Below are 17,978 nucleotides of genomic sequence, written 5' to 3' on the forward strand. Positions count from 1 at the left end.
GAGGACAACCCGCGAGAGGTTTGGGTAAGTGAGTCGTGAATTTTGCTACGCAAGAACATGATAAACCTTTGAACAATTGGTCGTTCGGTCGAACAATTTGATTAGGATTTTATTCGCTCGGTCATTTCAATTTTGTTTCTTATTTTAAACCAATGGCATGAGCCATCCTATGATTTATTTACCTCTTCTTGAGAAAGCCACATCCAAACTTCCATACCTATTTTTGGCGACCGTCCTCTCCATGATGGCCGGACCAAGTTGAGATAAAAAGACACGAGTAGAGCCGCACTTTGTTTATATTATTTAAATTATTGATGCGTAGGTTCGCGCAAACATAGAGAGAATTTTCAGTTTCATTATCATAGGACAAGAATTTTCCTAACTTTAATTGTTCCCTTTTTCAAAATTTCTCTCTCATTTTGGCAAAATTAGAACCTAAACCCAAGACCCACGGATGAATCTGAGATTGTTCGCTATCAATTCATGAAAGTGAACGGTTCCGGTGCAACCAAAATTAATAAAGTCGAAAAATATTTTTCGACTTACAAATGTAAAGATGTTTTGATTCCCCACTGATTATTTATTTAAGCTCATTGCATGCTTCAAGTTAATTCTGAAATTTTGAAGTTGGAAAAGGATTCAACATCTAAGCATGATTTGGAGAAGGTTTATGTGCTTGATTAACATCTATTGATCAAAGTGAGTTCACGGGAAGAAATTGTGCTCTCTACCTACCACCACATGCAAATAATCCAAAGAAGGGAGCAGTCATGCATGGGAAGGACATGAAATTTTCAGCAAAGATGGCACCATGTGATGAATGATGAAGTATGGGACAAGGTGAATGACACAAAGTGAAGAAGTAATATTGCGAGTGGACAACAAGGACAAGGAAGGAGTGGTGCACGGGTTTTGGACGGTGCAAAGCACAAAAGATGTACTGGACAGATGCAAGGAATCACACCAGGAAGTCACCAGAGAAATATGAAGTCGAGGAGGGCCAGGAACACCCTAGGCCGGCCGGCCTGGCCTCTTTTTATGCCCTATGGTGCTCCCCTTTCACAGGTATGCTCCTCACTCAATTCCTTGTTCATGTTCTTTAAGTTCATCACCCAGAAACTTAAGCTAGAGCTCTGGAAAAAAATTCGTCAACCAAAATCAACTCCAAAAATCTCCGAAAATTCACCACAAATCCTAGTTTGCTCCACTCTTCGATATATTGTTCTCCCACCGGCAAAAAAACCGTCGGTGTGTTTGTTTTTGAGTGTGTGCAGAAAAGAGTCACCATGAGTGGCTTCATGAAGTTCGTCACCGGGAGGAGAAGGACGCGTTCATCAACATCCGACGCATCGGCAAGTTCTTCGCGGAGGCACTCGGTCGCCGAGTCTCCGCGGGGCATGGAGGTGGACAACCCCGCACCGAGGAGCGACATGTTACTCCTTGGTGGGATGAGAGACCCAAGAAGTTTCTCCATGAGATTCACCAAAGGCGCGCCACCTCCTCCACGGCGTTCGACAAGGTCATCCGCACCACCGCCATACAAACCCAAGAAATCCGAATACGAGTTTACCATCTTGTCAAAGGAAGAAGAAGAAATGCTCAAGTTCATGAAGGGAAGGCTGCGAGCAAACTATGATTTCGATGATGAAGCATTGGAGAAGTTGGGATTCCATCATGACATCCACAAGCTCTTGGAGAACATCGGTTGTAAGCTATTTTCCGACGGTGTTACGGTAGACATGCAAGAAGAAGTGGCTTTGGAGATGTTCATGACACTAAAAAAATAACGGAGGTGGTGGATGATGAAGAAGTGCCATGTCTGAAATTTCATCTCAAGAATGAAGAAAAAGTCATCACTTATGGAGCAATAGGGAGTTTGCTCGGGCTCAAAAGCAATGCAAGTGAAATGGTGGAAGTCGAAGATGGAGAGCTCGATGAGTTTTGGATGAAGATAGCAAAAGATGTCAATCACCAAAGGAAGAGCATAAGTAATGTGATCCTCCAAATATTCCACTCTTGGGTGAGCAAAAGAATTCTCGGGAGGATGAGAGAATCAAAGGTCACCGACCAAGAATTGAATTGGATGTATGCAGCATTGGTGAAAAAGCAAGTGATTGATCCCACCTACATCATGGTTGATAGATGGGTTTGTGAAGCATCATCCAGCATGGGAGAAGTTAGTTCGGGGTGTTATCTCACACTAATAGCCCGAGCCATGAATCCGGAGTTAGGGATGATCCAAAAATATTATGTCCCGGGAAGGGATATGGGGATTGAACATTTGAGGCAATGCCATTATATCAGAGGGGATGAAAAGAAGGGATTCATTATTTCCGAGATAGATATTTCCCTCCCCGTTCAAAGGCTAAAATTATTCACAAGAGGAAGGACCGATTGGCGAGTTGAAAACATTGCAGCAAAGGTGAAAAAAACAAAAAGAGGAAAGTTGATTGAAGGAACATCGGTATCGGCACAACAAGAAAATTTGGAGGTAAAGCTTCCACCACCAAGTTTCGCTTATTGAAGGAATGAATTTCAAGGTGCATCAAGTGGACAAGGACACCCGCAAGGATGGACGAGTCAATGGGAAGGAAACCAAGACCAAGCATGGGGGCATGGTGTGGCGGCGCCTCCACCGGCATACCCGGCGCCCCCACCATTTAGCAACTATGGCTACCCGCCCCATCATACCAAGGAGAGATGCCCAACCTGTCATTTGGAGCATAATTTTTTGACCTCCCTCAACCGAAACAAGGAATGAGAATTATGGGTGCCTATGCAAGAAGAAACATGGAAGACATAGACGCCATCCGGAGGCACACAAGCCAACTAGAAGATGGAACCGCGGGAATTGCATATCAAATGGGACATCTAGACCTAGCACCACCGGAACAATTTGATGGAGGAGCATTTCAACAATATTATGACCAAGGATACAACGCAAGAGGCAATCAAGTAGAGTGATCGACGACAAGACCATGAATAAAATGCTCGCACGTGTGGTTTGGATTTTTCTATTTCTTTTCATTTATTTTCAGCATGTGTGCAAGCTTGTTTGTGCGTAGCAATTTTCTGTTTTATTTTTCAGCATGTGTGCAATTTGCTTTCTTTTGCTTTCATCACCATGATAAATAAATGCATCACCCATGCTTTAACGTTATGGTTAGTAATGATGATAGAAAGTTTGTGCCATGTTAAAATATGATGATCGTTGCCGCCTTATCTACTTTTTTGTGCTTGGTTTATGCATGTTTAAACTAATACTCTCTCTAACATGATCTGAAAAATTAATTAAATGCCGGCTAATTCTTTTGTGGAGGTTATGATAAATTAAGACCCATATCTTTTTATTCTTGCTCTCTTACTTAAGCTTGTCAAGGAAAATTTAATTTGGATTTAATTTTGAGCTAACCTTGTCAATGATACCTTTTGCAATTGCTCTACCCTTCTAAAAGCCTAAATGTTATATCATGACAAACCATAGAGCAAGATTTATTTTCAGGTGAATTAATTCAAGATTTATCTTCTTTGGTACGTGACTAAAAAGCTGACCATTCCGTATTTTTGTGTACCTCTCTTTTGCTAGCCATTCTATCCATGCATTGTGAGTTTCTACACCGGGAACATCGCAAACCTCGCTGGATATCCACCCTTAACCAAAAACATCTTTTTGTGAAACACCTCCTTGACCACAACCTATATATTGAGTATGTATTATTATTTCGACAGCAAAACAGTGGAATCAAGAGCAAATTTCAGTAAAACATAAGCTTGGGAAGCATCAAAGAGTTCGCAGCAGAAAAATCCGAAGAAGTGGAGGCCTACAGGCAGTAGGCCGGCCGGCCCAACACCCCTAGGCCGGCCTGGCCCTTTTCCTCCTCTGTTGGCTTCAATATTTTACGAGGAGATGCCCCCTTGAATTCCAAAGTTGAGTACAGAGAATTGATACAAGTTTTGTGCACTCACTCCATCAGGTTATCATCACTTCATTGCTTGAGGACAAGCAAACGTTCAAGCATGGGGGGCAGTGGAGTAAGTGCATTGTGTTGCCAACGGTTCTGAGGAGCAAAAAGAAAGAAAAGAAAAGAAAAAAAATGATGATGAAAAGCTCCTCGGATCCTTTAGCTTCATTAAACTCCAGGTACTTTGAAGATTATTCTATACTCAATTATTCCAACCATGTGCAATCCGATAACAAAGACTTCAGCTGTGCCTTGAGATCAACTGTTGCCATTTGCACATGTCCACCATCTAAAGTGTGTGTTCCATTCTCTCCCTCTCCACAAAGAAATTATTTTCTAATGGTCTTTTTGACGAGTCTCGGTAAACCCATAAGAAGTATTTCTTGTTTTGATAATATCTTGATTATAATATCTTTTGTTAGGACTAACCTTTCCAGAGCTCCAGATAAAGCCTCACACATACATATGAGAGAAAGAAAGGAGAAAGTTCTAGCAAGTTTAAGAGACAAGATGAGCTGAGAGTTTCCATGAGCAAATTGCAATGAGGTTTAAATTATTGATCTTGGTTTAGCATTACTTATGGAACTTAGTTTCTTAATTCTGAGACTTGTTTAATTTTGAGAGCATGTGCTTAATAATTGTGGGGAAGCATTTAACTTGTATCTATCTTCCACATTGAAAAAGCTGGTTACAACTTGAACTATTAACTGCAAAATATTTTTGGGAGCATTATGTTTTCTCGTGTATAATCAAGTGCAGAGATTGGACACTGAAAGGCAACACTGATTTTTTTATCAAAGACTTACTCGAGGACGAGCAAGGTTTAAGCATGGGGGGAATATTGGCGCTCCTTAAGTACCCATTTTATCCCCTGTTTAACTTTGATAATGGCATGAATTTAATATCAAAATCACTAACCATCCTAACATCAGCCCAATTATTGGTCGTTTTCATATTTGCACATATATTTTGGAGGTACTTCATTTTTTCAGGTTTTTGGCCAATTTTGGAGCATGAAATGACGAGGCCCATGATCATGCGGTAACATGAAGAAAGACGAAGGCCAAAGCCCAAACAAAGGACCAAAGGACATGATGACTAGAAGCCCGTTCATGCACATCCACCCTCCAATGAAGCCCAAAGGACAAAGGCCACAAGATGAGATCAAGATACTTCGGTGCTAAGTAAAGCAAATAGAGATTTAAGGAAAGATTCTCCATCCTATCCTTTCCCTCGAAGATATCTCGAAGATAACAACGTCCAATGGGGTGCAATCGTGAAAGGGATAAACTCCAGAAGACTCCAGAAGACTTGGGGAGAAAGGAGAACGCGAGGCGGCGAAGGAATGGGCCAGGCCGGCCGGCCTGGGCCCATTAAGCCGGCCGGCCGGCCTGGGCCCATTAAGCTGGCCGGCCGCCTTTCCAGGGCGCCTCGGCCTCCCCTTCGACCTAGGGTTTCTTGGGGCTATTTAAAGCCCCCTCCCCGAGGCTCATGCATCAAGTCATTCGGGAGACGACACCAAGGAGCAGAGTAGATAGAGAAACACCTTTCGAGGAGCCGAGGGTCGTGCTAGTTGTCTAGGGGCTTCCCTAGCTGACGTGGGAACCTTGCAAGGAAGACCACATCGGAGTTCTGGAGCTAGGATCATCAAGATCAAGGTAGGGCCCCGGTTGTGATCTTGTGATGTACAATCATTCATGGTGAAGTTACTTGTGATTCCGAATCTTTAGCGACCATGTTCTCTCTTTCGATTTTGTTCTTTTCTTTGGGTTTGCTTCATCCTAGATCTATTATCGAGATAGATCGCTTAGCATGATCTTGTAGTCGTGGTGGCTAGAGGTTCATGGCGGAACTACCAAAGGGGGTTCGACTTGTTTATCATGCTTCGGGGTAGCTTAGTCCAAAAGGGGGTGTCGTGACAGGGCGTTGCTTTAGTAAGACGGGTTATCGAAGGATTGGATTGGAGATTTTGTTTAAAGATGCTTTTCATTGAGATTCACATCTATCTTGCTTCACTACATCTTGCTTTGAACTACAACATGTGCATGATCTAGGTGATCTAGATTGGTTATCTCTAACTTTCTCTTGCTACCTTCGGTGTTTGTTGCTTTTAGTAGATTAGATTCGTTTTACACCATCTCAACACAAAGGATTCTCTATGTTAGTAGATTATTTCTTGTATCTTTGGTTTTGTGGATTGATAAACCTTGGGGGAATACTCTAAGGGAAAAGTTACACGATCCGTGCGCTTGCGGTATATAAATTGGGGCGCTAAGGAGCATCAACACCACACAGCGGATATGACCGGAGTCCCGTCCGCCAACTCCGGTCACTGTGCCGCTATTCCCGGCGCTGTTCCAGCCCTGTGCGGACCTGCGGTGCACTGTGCGGACATGCCTAACATTGTTTCCGCCACTGTGCTACCAAACCCGTGTACTTCCTCCTCTGCAGAACCCTCGGCAAGCATGGGGACGACCCTCAGATGATGTACGGCTCTTGATTAGAGCAAGACCGCCCCAAGTAGGACCCTCGGCGCTCCGCCCGGTCAAGACGCGGAGGACAGTATGCCCCGCAGCGATCGCCACGCCGACCACTAGCGCCACAGGACGCCCGCACGATCCGCGCATGGCCAAAAGCCCCCCAAGACGATGGCAACGCTCGAAGCCATGCCTCACAGTGCTCGGCAATAGTGAAAACTACCTGCCCCCCCCCCCCGATTCGGGGAGAATATGACGCAATCGGAGACTTTCCATGCATGTACCCCGCGCCTTCTTGAGCCTATAAAAGGAGGTGGCGGGCTCCTTCCCACAGCCGCAGAACACGCGAACTCACTCACACACGCTCACTTGAGCCCGATATTGGCACTCGCCTCAATCATCCTTAGCGTACGCAGAGACTTGGGAGCTTCTCTCCCTCTCTCGCCAAGCTTGTACCCCCTACTACAAGCACCCCGGTGAAAGATAATACAGTGCTCGCACACCCTGCTGGATGTACGGCCCCGTTGGCCGGAACCAGGATACATCTTGTGTCATTGTGTTACCTCTTGCATTAACCATCTAGAGACAGGGACACGCAACATCATCACTAGTTAGTGCTAGACCGTGAAGTCCGGACACCGACAGATATTCTAGAGAACTCCATAGAAAATATCTTATCCTTGAAATGTGGAGAAGAGTGTAGAAGTTTGACTAGCTTCCTTCAACACCTTGGTTCTAAAATTGAAACCCGGCACATTGAGACTGCTCTGCAAGCAATGCAAATAGAATTCACACTGACACTGCAACCGCGAGCGCGCATTTGCAGTCATCGGTGTAGGCGGATTTGACGGCAGGAGCCGCCGGAGATGGTGCAAGATGGCGGACCTTGAGCGAGCAGAGGAGAGACGCGCGCGAGGAAGAAGAGCAGACACAGAATGAGGGAGGAAGACAATGGTCGAGAGGAAGAAGATGACGCTGCTTGGGCTGTGTTGTTCTGCCCTTGCGAGCGATGGTTGTTTTTTCCATCACTTTAAGTGATGTATAGGCTCGCCTCTCGCTTCGTGCCTCTTGATGATTTTGCTTGGGTTTCAGTAGTTCTCACTCTCTTGCCACATTTAGGGGCTGTTTGGTTTACAGCCTTCACACGCCACTGCAGGTGTGGTGCGACCACCAAATTTGTGGCGGCTGTTATCAAGACTATGAAATAGGTAATCGAGCTGGAGAAGTGTCATGGTGATGGTGATGATACTCTTCTCATATCACATGACACTCCCCCTTCTCTTTATTCTATCATGTTAACCAATTTAATGCTCATAATACTCCCATAACACTCATTGAGATTGGCCTTAGCACTAGCAGTTGTTCCTTTAGCTTTGATTGATCATGTACTTGGAGCATCCATTGCGGTTTCCGTAAGGATTAATGGATCACTTTACCTGTAAAAGAAAATTGTGATCTACGTTCTACTTGTAAGGTAAGAATCTTAAAGAAAACATTGAAATAGCACTAGTATAAAGTAGCAGGGAAGTTATTGTTTGGATGATTCCAAACAAGACGTATAAACTTTAGGACCAATTAAGACTGAAAGAGGAGTCGAGTCAATTGTATCTGTTAAATACTTATTAAATAACATAAAATTTGGCTTTGACCGCTGGGTTATGGGCTAATGGCACTGTCGCGAAATGGTTGGCTGGCCGTCAGATTCATTCCCTCTCCTACCAGGCGACTGATGGCGATGAGAATGATTCGGAGATGCAGTTGACGAGTTGAGTGAATGAAGACATGCAGGCTGACTAGACTGGCTACTCCTAGATACAAATGCATATGTATCGCTGAAAAACAACACACCAATAAACTACTCTTTCCAGTTCCACAATGCTAACTTACTCTGAATGGCCAATGGCATCACAATGCTCACGCGAACTGGTAAAAATTCAGTCCATCCGCTTCCTCCTCCTCTCCATTATCAAATCCACCGAACGTCAATTAAAAAAACTTGCATTTCTCTAGAAAAAAGGATGTCTAGAAAGGTTGCATCAGAACATGGAGATGCACCATTTTTGTTATCTTTCTCCAATGCAGCAGCAGGAGTGCAGGACGCAGATGACACCGCAACACAAAGTTGCGGGACAGGAAACCCTGATTGGCGGGTAACCATCGGATCCATTGATCCTCCGTCCACCGAACGGCACCAGGCAGGCAGCCAGAGCCTGAATCCGGCAGCTCTGCTTCCCCAAAGCGCCCACTCACTTCCTGTGCCACTGCCAACCAACCATCCACATGCCGCGAGGCAAAGGCCGCCCACCACGAGCTGCAGCAGGATTGCGGCTCACCAATCAAGAGCCGGATTATCGTAAGCACCAGGGTAAAGGCACCAGCCACATACTGTCAAAGCCGGATTATCCAAAGGAGGAGAGAGACACGGCGACCATGGATCTCCATGTGTCAACTGTCAAAGGCAGGCGTCTGAGTGTCTGACCCAGGTGGAAACCAAGTCTTTAATTTTTTTTAAAATAAAACTAGTCTAACATTGCTAGTACAAAAAATCTGTAGAGCTGACTGTTGGCAAGATAAAAAAATGATTTTGCAGGGTTGACGGACGTTCTGTTTGTAGGTGTAGGAACGGGTTAGGCATGCCAAACTTTGCTTTCAGCTGGGTTCCGGTCCGTGCCCGGTCCAGTTTAGTTTCTAAAAAATTTTCTAGAGTGCCCATCATATTAAATCTTCGGACACATGCATAAAACATTAAATGTAGTTAAAAAAACTAATTACACAGTTCAACTGTAAATGAGTAGAAAATCTTTTAAATCTAATTAGTTTATGATTGGATACTTTTTTTTTAAATACGCGCTCAGCGTATCATTGTATTAAGACGAAAAAGAAATTGGTACAGTGTTCGATTACAATCCAAAAGGAACGGACTCTAGATGGACACAAACCGGCAAGCCAGTTGAACACAACCTAAAAAATAAACTCCAACATAAACTACTCACACCCCACACAACCTAAACGACTGGCTCTAAGCGTAGCCTTCAGTCAACGCTCCATCCCACGGAAGGAGAGCCCATGCTCTTGTTCTTCAGCATCGGAAATATATCATGCAACGCGTCCATGTGGTGCGACGAAGGTTCTTCGCGAAAGAGTTTCTCCACCGCTAGCTCTGCCGAAGCCGCCAAGGGCAGAGGCACGCCAACCTCATTGAGTCGGCGTATCAGGAGCACTGCCCCTTGTTTTGCTAGCTTGACGGTCGAGAGAGGGAAGACTTGGCGATGGCTTCGCCTGAGGCTATATGCCTCCGACGAAGGAAGCTGAGGAGCCGTGTCGACGAGGACAAGGTCAACTCGACGGCGACGAGGCGGCTTGTCCACGAGAGGCGGCGGGATATTCTCATAATTTTGCTGATGAAATCTTCCAAGATCGCGGAATTGCCGTCCTCCGACACTCCGATTGTGCCGGTTGCCTCCTCAGGGTCAACTCGACAGCGATGAGGCATTGGATACTATTTGCCAAATAACAATAAAAAATACTATAAGATGTAAACTCAAAAATTTTCGGGAAGTATTTCAATGGCAAGATTGCCTGGGGACAATCTTGGCTCTGTACCATGGCTGAGAGAGAGGACACGCGCACCAACCAATCGTTGCACGAAACGGGGGGAGTACCGCCGGCCCGGCGAGATCCACCGCCGGATGGGCTGCGCTGCGAATCTCGGAGGCCGAGGCCGGACCGGCAAGTGGCGAGAAAAACCTGCCGTTCCCGCCGCGCTTTCCCACCACCACCGGCCGCCGCTGCCCACTATTTACGCCCGCCTCGGCTCCGGCCCCGAGAGCGACCAGCACTAGCGCAGGCGCAGCTGCGCGTGCAGCCGAAATAAACAACACGGCCCGAGCCGCGGCGCGCGCGAGGGAGGGAGGGAGAGCAGAGTCGGGCGCGCACGGGGGCCGAGAGGAAAGCGGCGGGTGCCGGGCTGCCCGCGCCGGCGCCGAGGCAGGCCTGCCGGATGCCGCGGCGCGCGGAGCTGAGCTGAGCTGTGCCGCCGCCGCCGCCGCGCGATCCTTCCGCTTCCTCCTCCCTTCCCCCACCAGTCCACCGCGCACACCGTTTATAACGCCCCCCTCCGTCCTCGCTCTCCTCCACTTCCTTCGTCGCCGCGGTCTCGCGCCCTCCTCTCACGTGCCCCACCCGCGCCGCGCCCGCCCGCTGGATCTGGGCGCGGGGCGGTGCGCTCCTCTCCGGCGAATCGATGGCGCGGGCGGCGCTCGGTTTGCTGGGCGCCCGCGCGCTCGCGCTCCTCGTCATCGCGTCAGGTGCGCCCTCCATCTCTGCTCTCGGCTGCCTCCCGGCGCGTCGGAATTCTGCTCCGCGCTGGCGCTCGCTGTGTTGGTTGGATGCTTCGGCCGATCGGATCGTCTCGGCGTGTCGTGTTGCCTCGGCCAGCTGCGGAACGCACTCGCTCTGATTCGCGATGGTTATGGACTAAGTAATCGCTCGTTCTGGTGATGCAGTGGCGCTGCTTCCACTCGTCAGCTCCGACGACGGGTACAAGCACTGCGAGGGGGTCGTCAGGGGCTGGGCGGCTTCCTCTACCGGGCGCGACAAGGATGGGGACAAGCTGAGCCTCAAGGATTTGCTCTTCTTCCTCCACATTCCGAGGACCGGAGGCCGCACCTACTTTCACTGGTATGGCCGCCGGACTAAACAACAATTTAGTTCACCCCTATCTAAGGCGTGTCCTGTAATCCTGCTGACGCTTCATATCCTGGCAGCTTCCTGAAAAAGCTGTATACAAATGCGCAGGAATGCCCGCGGTCCTACGATAAGCTACGGTTCGACCCAAGGTGAGCAAATTTAGTTCTCTGCTTTGATCAACTGAATCATCATGTTGATTGGGCGATTCGATAAAACGTACTTGTTTCACGAGCACTTCTGATGAGTTCCGAACTGTCTGAATCAGTAAAAAGAGAGTGCCTTCTTTGAATGTTGATGGCATTTTTCCTGTGTTTCAATTGGTTAATTCTATTTCCTTTATGGAAAAGTACTGGAGAATCGCGCTCTAGAAAAATCATATTCTGTTTTTCAAACCTAGATATCTATTCACTTCACTTTTTGTCTAGCGAAATTGTATTGTTAGTGTTATCTTTCTTGGAACTTGGAAGTCGTTAATATGTGTTTTTGGATAGTCTCCCTTTATGCTAATTGCTGCATTCTAATATACACATAGCAACTACATCTTGAAATCGGTACATGACATTTTTACATGGATGTTGTTACCTGTCTATGGGCATGCCAACAATTTTAGGTAGTTAAGGTACAGTTTTCAGTTTCATTTCCTTAGGAATTAACTGTTGGCCAGTATATATCCTGAGTTCAGTTCTAAGATTTTTCTCAAGATAATTTGCTTATACAATTACTAATGACATTTATGGTGTCTTATCAGCCATCCTGACTGCAAGCTGGTTGTTACTCATGATGACTATAGCTTAACTTCCAAGCTACCAAGAGAGAGAACTTCTGTTGTAACAATACTGAGAAATCCAGTTGATCGTGTATTTAGTACATATGAGTTCTCAGTTGAAGTTGCAGCCAGATTCCTTGTGCACGCAAACCTAACTTCTGCAAAGTCAATGACTACCCGTGTGTTAACAAAGTCTCGTGCTGTGAGTACTTTGGACATCTGGCCTTGGAAGTACTTGGTTCCATGGATGAGAGAAGATCTGTTTGCTAGGGTATGCTATTCACTTCAATTCAACCTTTTGCTTAGATTCATACTTCATAGTGCTAGTAACATATGGTGGACACGGTTGGGGCTCAAATTACAGTTGTTCAAATGCAACAGTTTTGACCAAATCCTCTGTCGTATGCTTATTTTCTGAAATCTGTATCTAGTAATTTGGGATCTTGTATTTTATATTCAACATTGACCACAATCTTGGATAGAGTTCTGTATCCAGTATTCGCAAAAAGCAAACACCAATTGTAACAGAGATAAACTAGTTGATTCACTGGATTTTCCTTAAATTGGTAGGGAGCTTCTGGATATTACTGTTTCCCTATCATCCATTTACATTTTTAAGTATTCCAGGGTAGCGATTCAACATCCCAGTTTTGTCAGTACGAGTGTTTCAAATGTGACCTTTTAAGCTTCAATAGTAGTTATACTTAATCTGAACTTTCTAGGCATATTTGATTTGAACAACCAGGAGCGTAGATTCCAAATCTATCTTGGGATCAGCAAACTTATAATTATGATTCTTCCATTGCCTGTATTAGAGTATTCCTTCAATGAGTGCAACATCTATTGTAATTTCCAGAGAGGTGCCAGGGTTGACAAAATGCATAGTAGCAAGAAGGTTAATGCATATGATGTGGAGGATATGGTTATGCCATTGCATGAGTACATCAATGATCCAGTTGCCCATGAAATCATTCATAATGGCGCTACCTTTCAGGTATGATGACTTGTCCTTCAACTTCTGTTGTACTATTCCTGCATGGCTTCGTGTGATTGAAAACTGTAAATTTTCCTCCATGCATTTTAGCTGACCTCTCTGATGATTAATATTCTCTATGGTAACAAATTACCTTTTTCTGTGGTAGTTTTAATAATTTTATTAGTGCAAATATGTTCCGACTTGAAAAGGCCATTTATTGCATGAGGCCTGGCTGTCTAGTCTGGGGGTATCTCAGGCAGACCACTACTGATCAAGTTTTGGTGACAGCTATTGCCTTCAATAAAGGCTGGGGATAATTGCCCTAAACTGCATCGTACAAAGATGCTTTTTGTTACTCAGAACTCAGATAATGATGATAGATACTGAATAGACCAAGGATAAGTTATCCATTATTTTGAGCTGCAGAGTGTCGAACATTACCCTCATTAAGGATATGTACAAGGATGCGACGACGTTTGTCCGGACATGTAATGGCAACACCACTGACTTTCCTATTAACATAGGCCTACACCAGGGGTCAGCATTGAGCCCTTATTTATTTGCTTTAGTGATGGATGAGGTCACAAGGGATATACAAGGTGAGATCCCTTGGTGTATGCTCTTTGCTGATGATGTGGTGCTAGTTGACGAGAGTAGGGCAGGGGTTAATAGGAAGTTAGAGCTGTGGAGACGCACATTAGAGTCGAAAGGGTTCAGACTTAGTAGGACCAAGACCGAGTACATGATGTGCGATTTCAGCGCGACTAGGCATGAGAAGGGAGACGTTAGTCTAGATGGGCAAGTGGTGGTCCAGAAGGATACTTTTCGGTATTTAGGATCGGTGCTACAAAAGGATGGCGATATTGATGAAGATGTTAGGCATAGAATTTCAGCTGGCTGGTTGAAATGGCGGCAAGTTTCTGGCATCCTTTGTGACAAGAGGGTGCCACAAAAGCTAAAAGGCAAATTCTATAGAACAACAATTCGTCCGGCGATGTTATACGGTGCTGAATGTTGGCCTACAAAAAGGCATGACATGTCCAGCAACTGAGTGTAGCAGAGATGCGGATGTTGCGGTGGTTTTGCGGGCACACAAGGAGGGATAGAGTCCGGAACGAAGTTATTCGGGATAGGGTCGGGGTGGCACCAATTGAGGAGAAACTTACCCAGCATCGGCTGAGATGGTTTGGACATGTCCAACGAAGGCCTCCTGAGGCGCCGGTGCGTAATGGGGTTTTTGAGCGGGTCGATAATGTAAAGAGGGGTAGAGGTAGACCTAAACTGACGTGGGATGAGTTGGTTAAGAGAGACCTTAAGGATTGGAATATTTCTAAAGAGATAGCTTTGGATAGGAGCGCTTGGAGACTAGCTATCAATGTGCCTGAACCTTGAACTTATTTCTTTCGGGTTTCATCTCTAGCCTACCCCAACTTGCTTGGGAAAAAAGGCTATGTTGTTGTTGTTGTTGTTGTTGTTGTTGTTGTTGTTGTAGAGTGTCGAACATACTTCATTCTTACTAGCACACAGTTATATTGTATATGATAACTGACCACAGTTAAACTTCTATTTCATCACCATGTGCTCTCTACCCATGACAAGTATATCAGTTCTTTTATATGCATATTCATGTTCCTGCATAGCATCAGAAACTCGACAAGAACTGTTGGGAAAAAGACTGTTGTGGAAATGTTGACCAGAAATTATAGTGTATTTTTTCGTGTCCATTTCCCAGTACACATTTTCCTGTCAAAACTGATCAATTTGTTTGTTCAGTAATTCTGTTGCAAGTCTGCACTAAGTACTGTGTTGTGTCCCAGGCATATTTATGTGTTGTATCTTCTTTCACAGGAAGAAGCTGTAGTAAACATCTGCCTGCAGATGATTTCCCAGCCAGCTTCAGTGATCTGATTTCTAATTTGTTTATGTGTACTCATGTTGTCTTGGCAGATTACTGGGCTAACAAACAATTCATACTTTAATGGAGCACATGAGGTTCGACATTGTGTCAGACAGCATCCAGATCTTGGTCATATTGTGCTAGAAGTTGCTAAGGTATGTACCAAAGAGATGAACGTCGTGAAAGACTGTTTTCAATGTTCATTCCAATGGCCAAAGCACATGACACTTTATTGCTTTCTGTGACATGCAAAACACCATCATTGACTATAGGGTCATGCAGAAGGAATTTTGGCAGTAGATAAATGCAATATGCCAATAACATCCACAAAACACATATATCATTAAATATACAAAGGTGGGTGTGGAATTTCTTATATGCTTCCCTCTCAAAAGTAATGCCATCATTTTCAATTACAGAATAGGCTGGACCAAATGCTGTATGTAGGACTTACGGAGGATCATGAAGAATCCGCGAGGTTGTTTGCTCATATGGTAGGAGCGCAGGTGCTTTCACAGTCAGGGACATTGAACTTAGATCTGAAGGAAGATCTACCCAGTGAGAATGGTAATATACGTTACAATTTGGTGTCCCTAATTTGTAATTATGCCTTCAATAGTTGTATTTATGTTACTTTAACTGAAAGGGCAACAAATCCTCAGCTTTATCTTTAATTGAAACAGAAGATAGTATGCCTTTTTGGTTCAGACATTCCCTAACAAACTAACAATGCGTACGTGGAATTCTAGAATCCCAAGCATAGATTCATACAACACAGAGGCACAGTATCTGCATCCCTCATATCAAAACCAATTACTTTGAACTGGCATGACATTCAGAAAAGGTCAAACTAGTGGAATGAAGCTGCTCATCAACCACTAAATGCATAAGCAGCACTAATTTTGGCTTGTAGCTGTTGAAGTGGCAAACTGTGGTGCCGTGCATGATTTGCTGCACTTTGAAAATATTAGGGCAGGAAAGCAACATGTCTGGGAGAAGGTGACTTGAAAAAAGTTAACTGCATAAAGAAATCTTATGTTTATTTTGGATATATGGTTCTCCATATCTTTTTACATACTTTTTGCCAGCACAAAATTGATAAATGAGGATCTAATCTCATACTTCTGTTCACAGACCCTCATCCATCAATGGTGGAGCCGGAGGAAGAAGAACGAAATGAACATCTGGTATGAGGGTGGTTAAATCTTATATTGCATTATTAAGCTTTGTGTGATTAGAAGGTAGAATCTGTACAGTTGCACTCCCATATCATATTTCTGTTTTCTTGATAGAATAGCACCCATGGTTGGCAAAATAATGAAGCCCTGAACTCCACGAGCGATGAACAAGGAAACAGAAATGTAATACACTACCTGAAGTGCTCAATTATTTGTGTAGAGTTTTCTATTATTATCTTTTGATCAAAATGTTAATTTATTGCTGCTGCCAGATGACTGTTGGGAAATTGATGGAAGCTTATGAAACTTGCATTGCTAGACTGCGGAATTCTCAATCTAACCGTCGTAAGATATCCCTAAAGAAAGTTGCAGAGGCAAACTTTTCAAAAGAGGTAAGATTGGGAGGTTTATGCGCATTGAAGATTGTTCCTGATTTATTTTCTGTTTTGATAGTGATACAAATTTGCACCATATGTGCACACCTGATTCATTCTGTCCATCAATATCAAGCACTAATTGAGGCCAAGAAAAAAGAAATAGGATACAAGTGCTAAGGCTGATGTGCTCAAATCTTCACAATCATGCATGTGCTTATCTTTTTGTCCTAACACAAAACTCCAAGAATAGTTAGAAATTTCCGCTTGTGTTTCTATGGTGCGCTTTCATATTAGAAAGTTTTAGCAATGACATAGAAAGTTCATTTGCAGGCACGGAAGCTGGTACCTGAGGCAATATTGAAGCAAATTATCTCGTTGAACAGCCTTGACATGGAACTTTATGATCATGCTAAGAAAATTTTTACCCAGGAACATCTGATGCTTAAAGCTCAACAAACTGTGGTGGGACCTCACAGACAGCTGGCAGAACAAAATGTATGTTTAAACTCTTTTTTTTTTTGTTATGTGGTTCATTTTAGTTTGACAAGCTTTCCTGCCAGAATTCAGACCCTAAGTTATTTGTGTTGGACCATGGGTGAGGTCCGGAGTGTGTGCCGCAGCTATCCATGTTAACTGTTGCATGTAGTTTTGTTAAAAGCATATACTATCTCGATAACTCTTGAAAAATAAGGGAGTCAGATTCATTCATATTAACAACCACCATGCACTTGATCTTGTTAGTTCAATTGATTTGATATAACATGAACATTTCAAATGCGACAGTAGAATATAAATTTGACCTTTCTCATATGCAGGGAACCGTGGAAGAATTACTGCTACAGCTATAGCTGTGCTAAGATTAGCAAGCCTCATGTGCCTTGCCTTATCTCTTTCAGGGCTGGACAGACATCATCTGCAGCGACGGGATTTGCTCTCCTTGGATGGTAGTCATGCTTGGCCTAGGGATCGCAGCGATCATAGCTCTACTCTCATTTGCTGTAACGACGAGAAGAACGTCAAAACTTAAGGTTTAACAATGATTCATGAGTTGGTCTCTAGATTTTTGATGTACAGTCTGATGATGCCCCCAGACGTTAACCTTGGCATTCTTTTGGGGCAAAAATGTTAACATCAACAGAATCATCATGTATACAAGTATCGGTGTTGACAATTTAACATGCCTCATTGATAGAATGGCTGGAAGGCTCCAAGAATATAGAACAGTGGAGGATCCCTTACAATCATTTTTTTGTTAGTTGATTTGATGCGTTCTACTGACCTGAAGCGGTCTGAATTGGCCATTTAGTTTCAGAACCAACAAACTTCTGAAAGCATTTTGTAGTATTAGCTTCTATCTGCAATTCTGCATCTCTATTGGTTATACATTATTTATGTGCTGAAGCTCTGCTGGGAACTTCAACAGTTTATTACCATGTCTCATTCTCAATAATTTTCAGCAACTGTATGGTAGATTTTTGGAAAAAAAAATTCAGCAACCGAAGTTGCCTGCTGTCTTCGTGGTGCATTAGACCAGCTCGTAGCCACAGGCTCCTATCACCAATTGTCCTGCCGGGCTGGCGATGGACCCATGGCAAACTAGATAGTTTTCGTATGACCGTCAGTAAGTATGCAGTTGTTGGTCAGAGTTGTCATGTT

The 17,978-nt window shown here is 44.3% G+C and overlaps 1 protein-coding gene across 7 annotated transcripts; it reads left to right on the forward strand.

Annotated features, from left to right (window-relative positions):
* The first annotated feature begins 10,333 nt into the window (after positions 1-10,333).
* On the forward strand, positions 10,334-17,566 carry LOC120670151 (protein-tyrosine sulfotransferase-like). Of its 7 annotated transcripts, none has more exons than XM_039950204.1 (12): positions 10,334-10,746; positions 10,945-11,119; positions 11,237-11,277; positions 11,877-12,165; positions 12,751-12,888; positions 14,818-14,922; positions 15,187-15,334; positions 15,902-15,954; positions 16,060-16,128; positions 16,218-16,337; positions 16,653-16,817; positions 17,219-17,566. In XM_039950204.1, exons 4-12 carry the CDS (start codon positions 12,064-12,066, stop codon positions 17,354-17,356), a joined length of 1,038 nt encoding a protein of 345 aa, XP_039806138.1. In that variant the 5' UTR covers positions 10,334-10,746; positions 10,945-11,119; positions 11,237-11,277; positions 11,877-12,063; the 3' UTR covers positions 17,357-17,566. The 7 variants fall into 7 exon arrangements, with proteins under 7 accessions (XP_039806138.1, XP_039806137.1, XP_039806140.1 ...); XM_039950203.1 differs by having other exon boundaries at positions 10,342-10,746; positions 11,206-11,277; XM_039950206.1 differs by having other exon boundaries at positions 10,359-10,746; positions 11,206-11,277; positions 16,752-16,817.
* Positions 17,567-17,978: the final 412 nt, after the last annotated feature.

The sequence above is a fragment of the Panicum virgatum genome, chromosome 4N (genome assembly GCF_016808335.1).
Source record: "Panicum virgatum strain AP13 chromosome 4N, P.virgatum_v5, whole genome shotgun sequence".
NCBI classification, from domain to species: Eukaryota; Viridiplantae; Streptophyta; class Magnoliopsida; order Poales; family Poaceae; genus Panicum; species Panicum virgatum.

Bases quoted from the DNA above. Each gene is read 5' to 3' on its own strand.
- LOC120670151 (XM_039950203.1), top strand. From the start codon at position 10,683: ATGGCGCGGGCGGCGCTCGGTTTGCTGGGCGCCCGCGCGCTCGCGCTC. The intron at 10,747-10,944 runs GTGCGCCCTCCA...CTGGTGATGCAG, and splicing joins GCTCCTCGTCATCGCGTCAG to TGGCGCTGCTTCCACTCGTC. The intron at 11,278-11,876 runs GTGAGCAAATTT...GTGTCTTATCAG, and splicing joins AAGCTACGGTTCGACCCAAG to CCATCCTGACTGCAAGCTGG.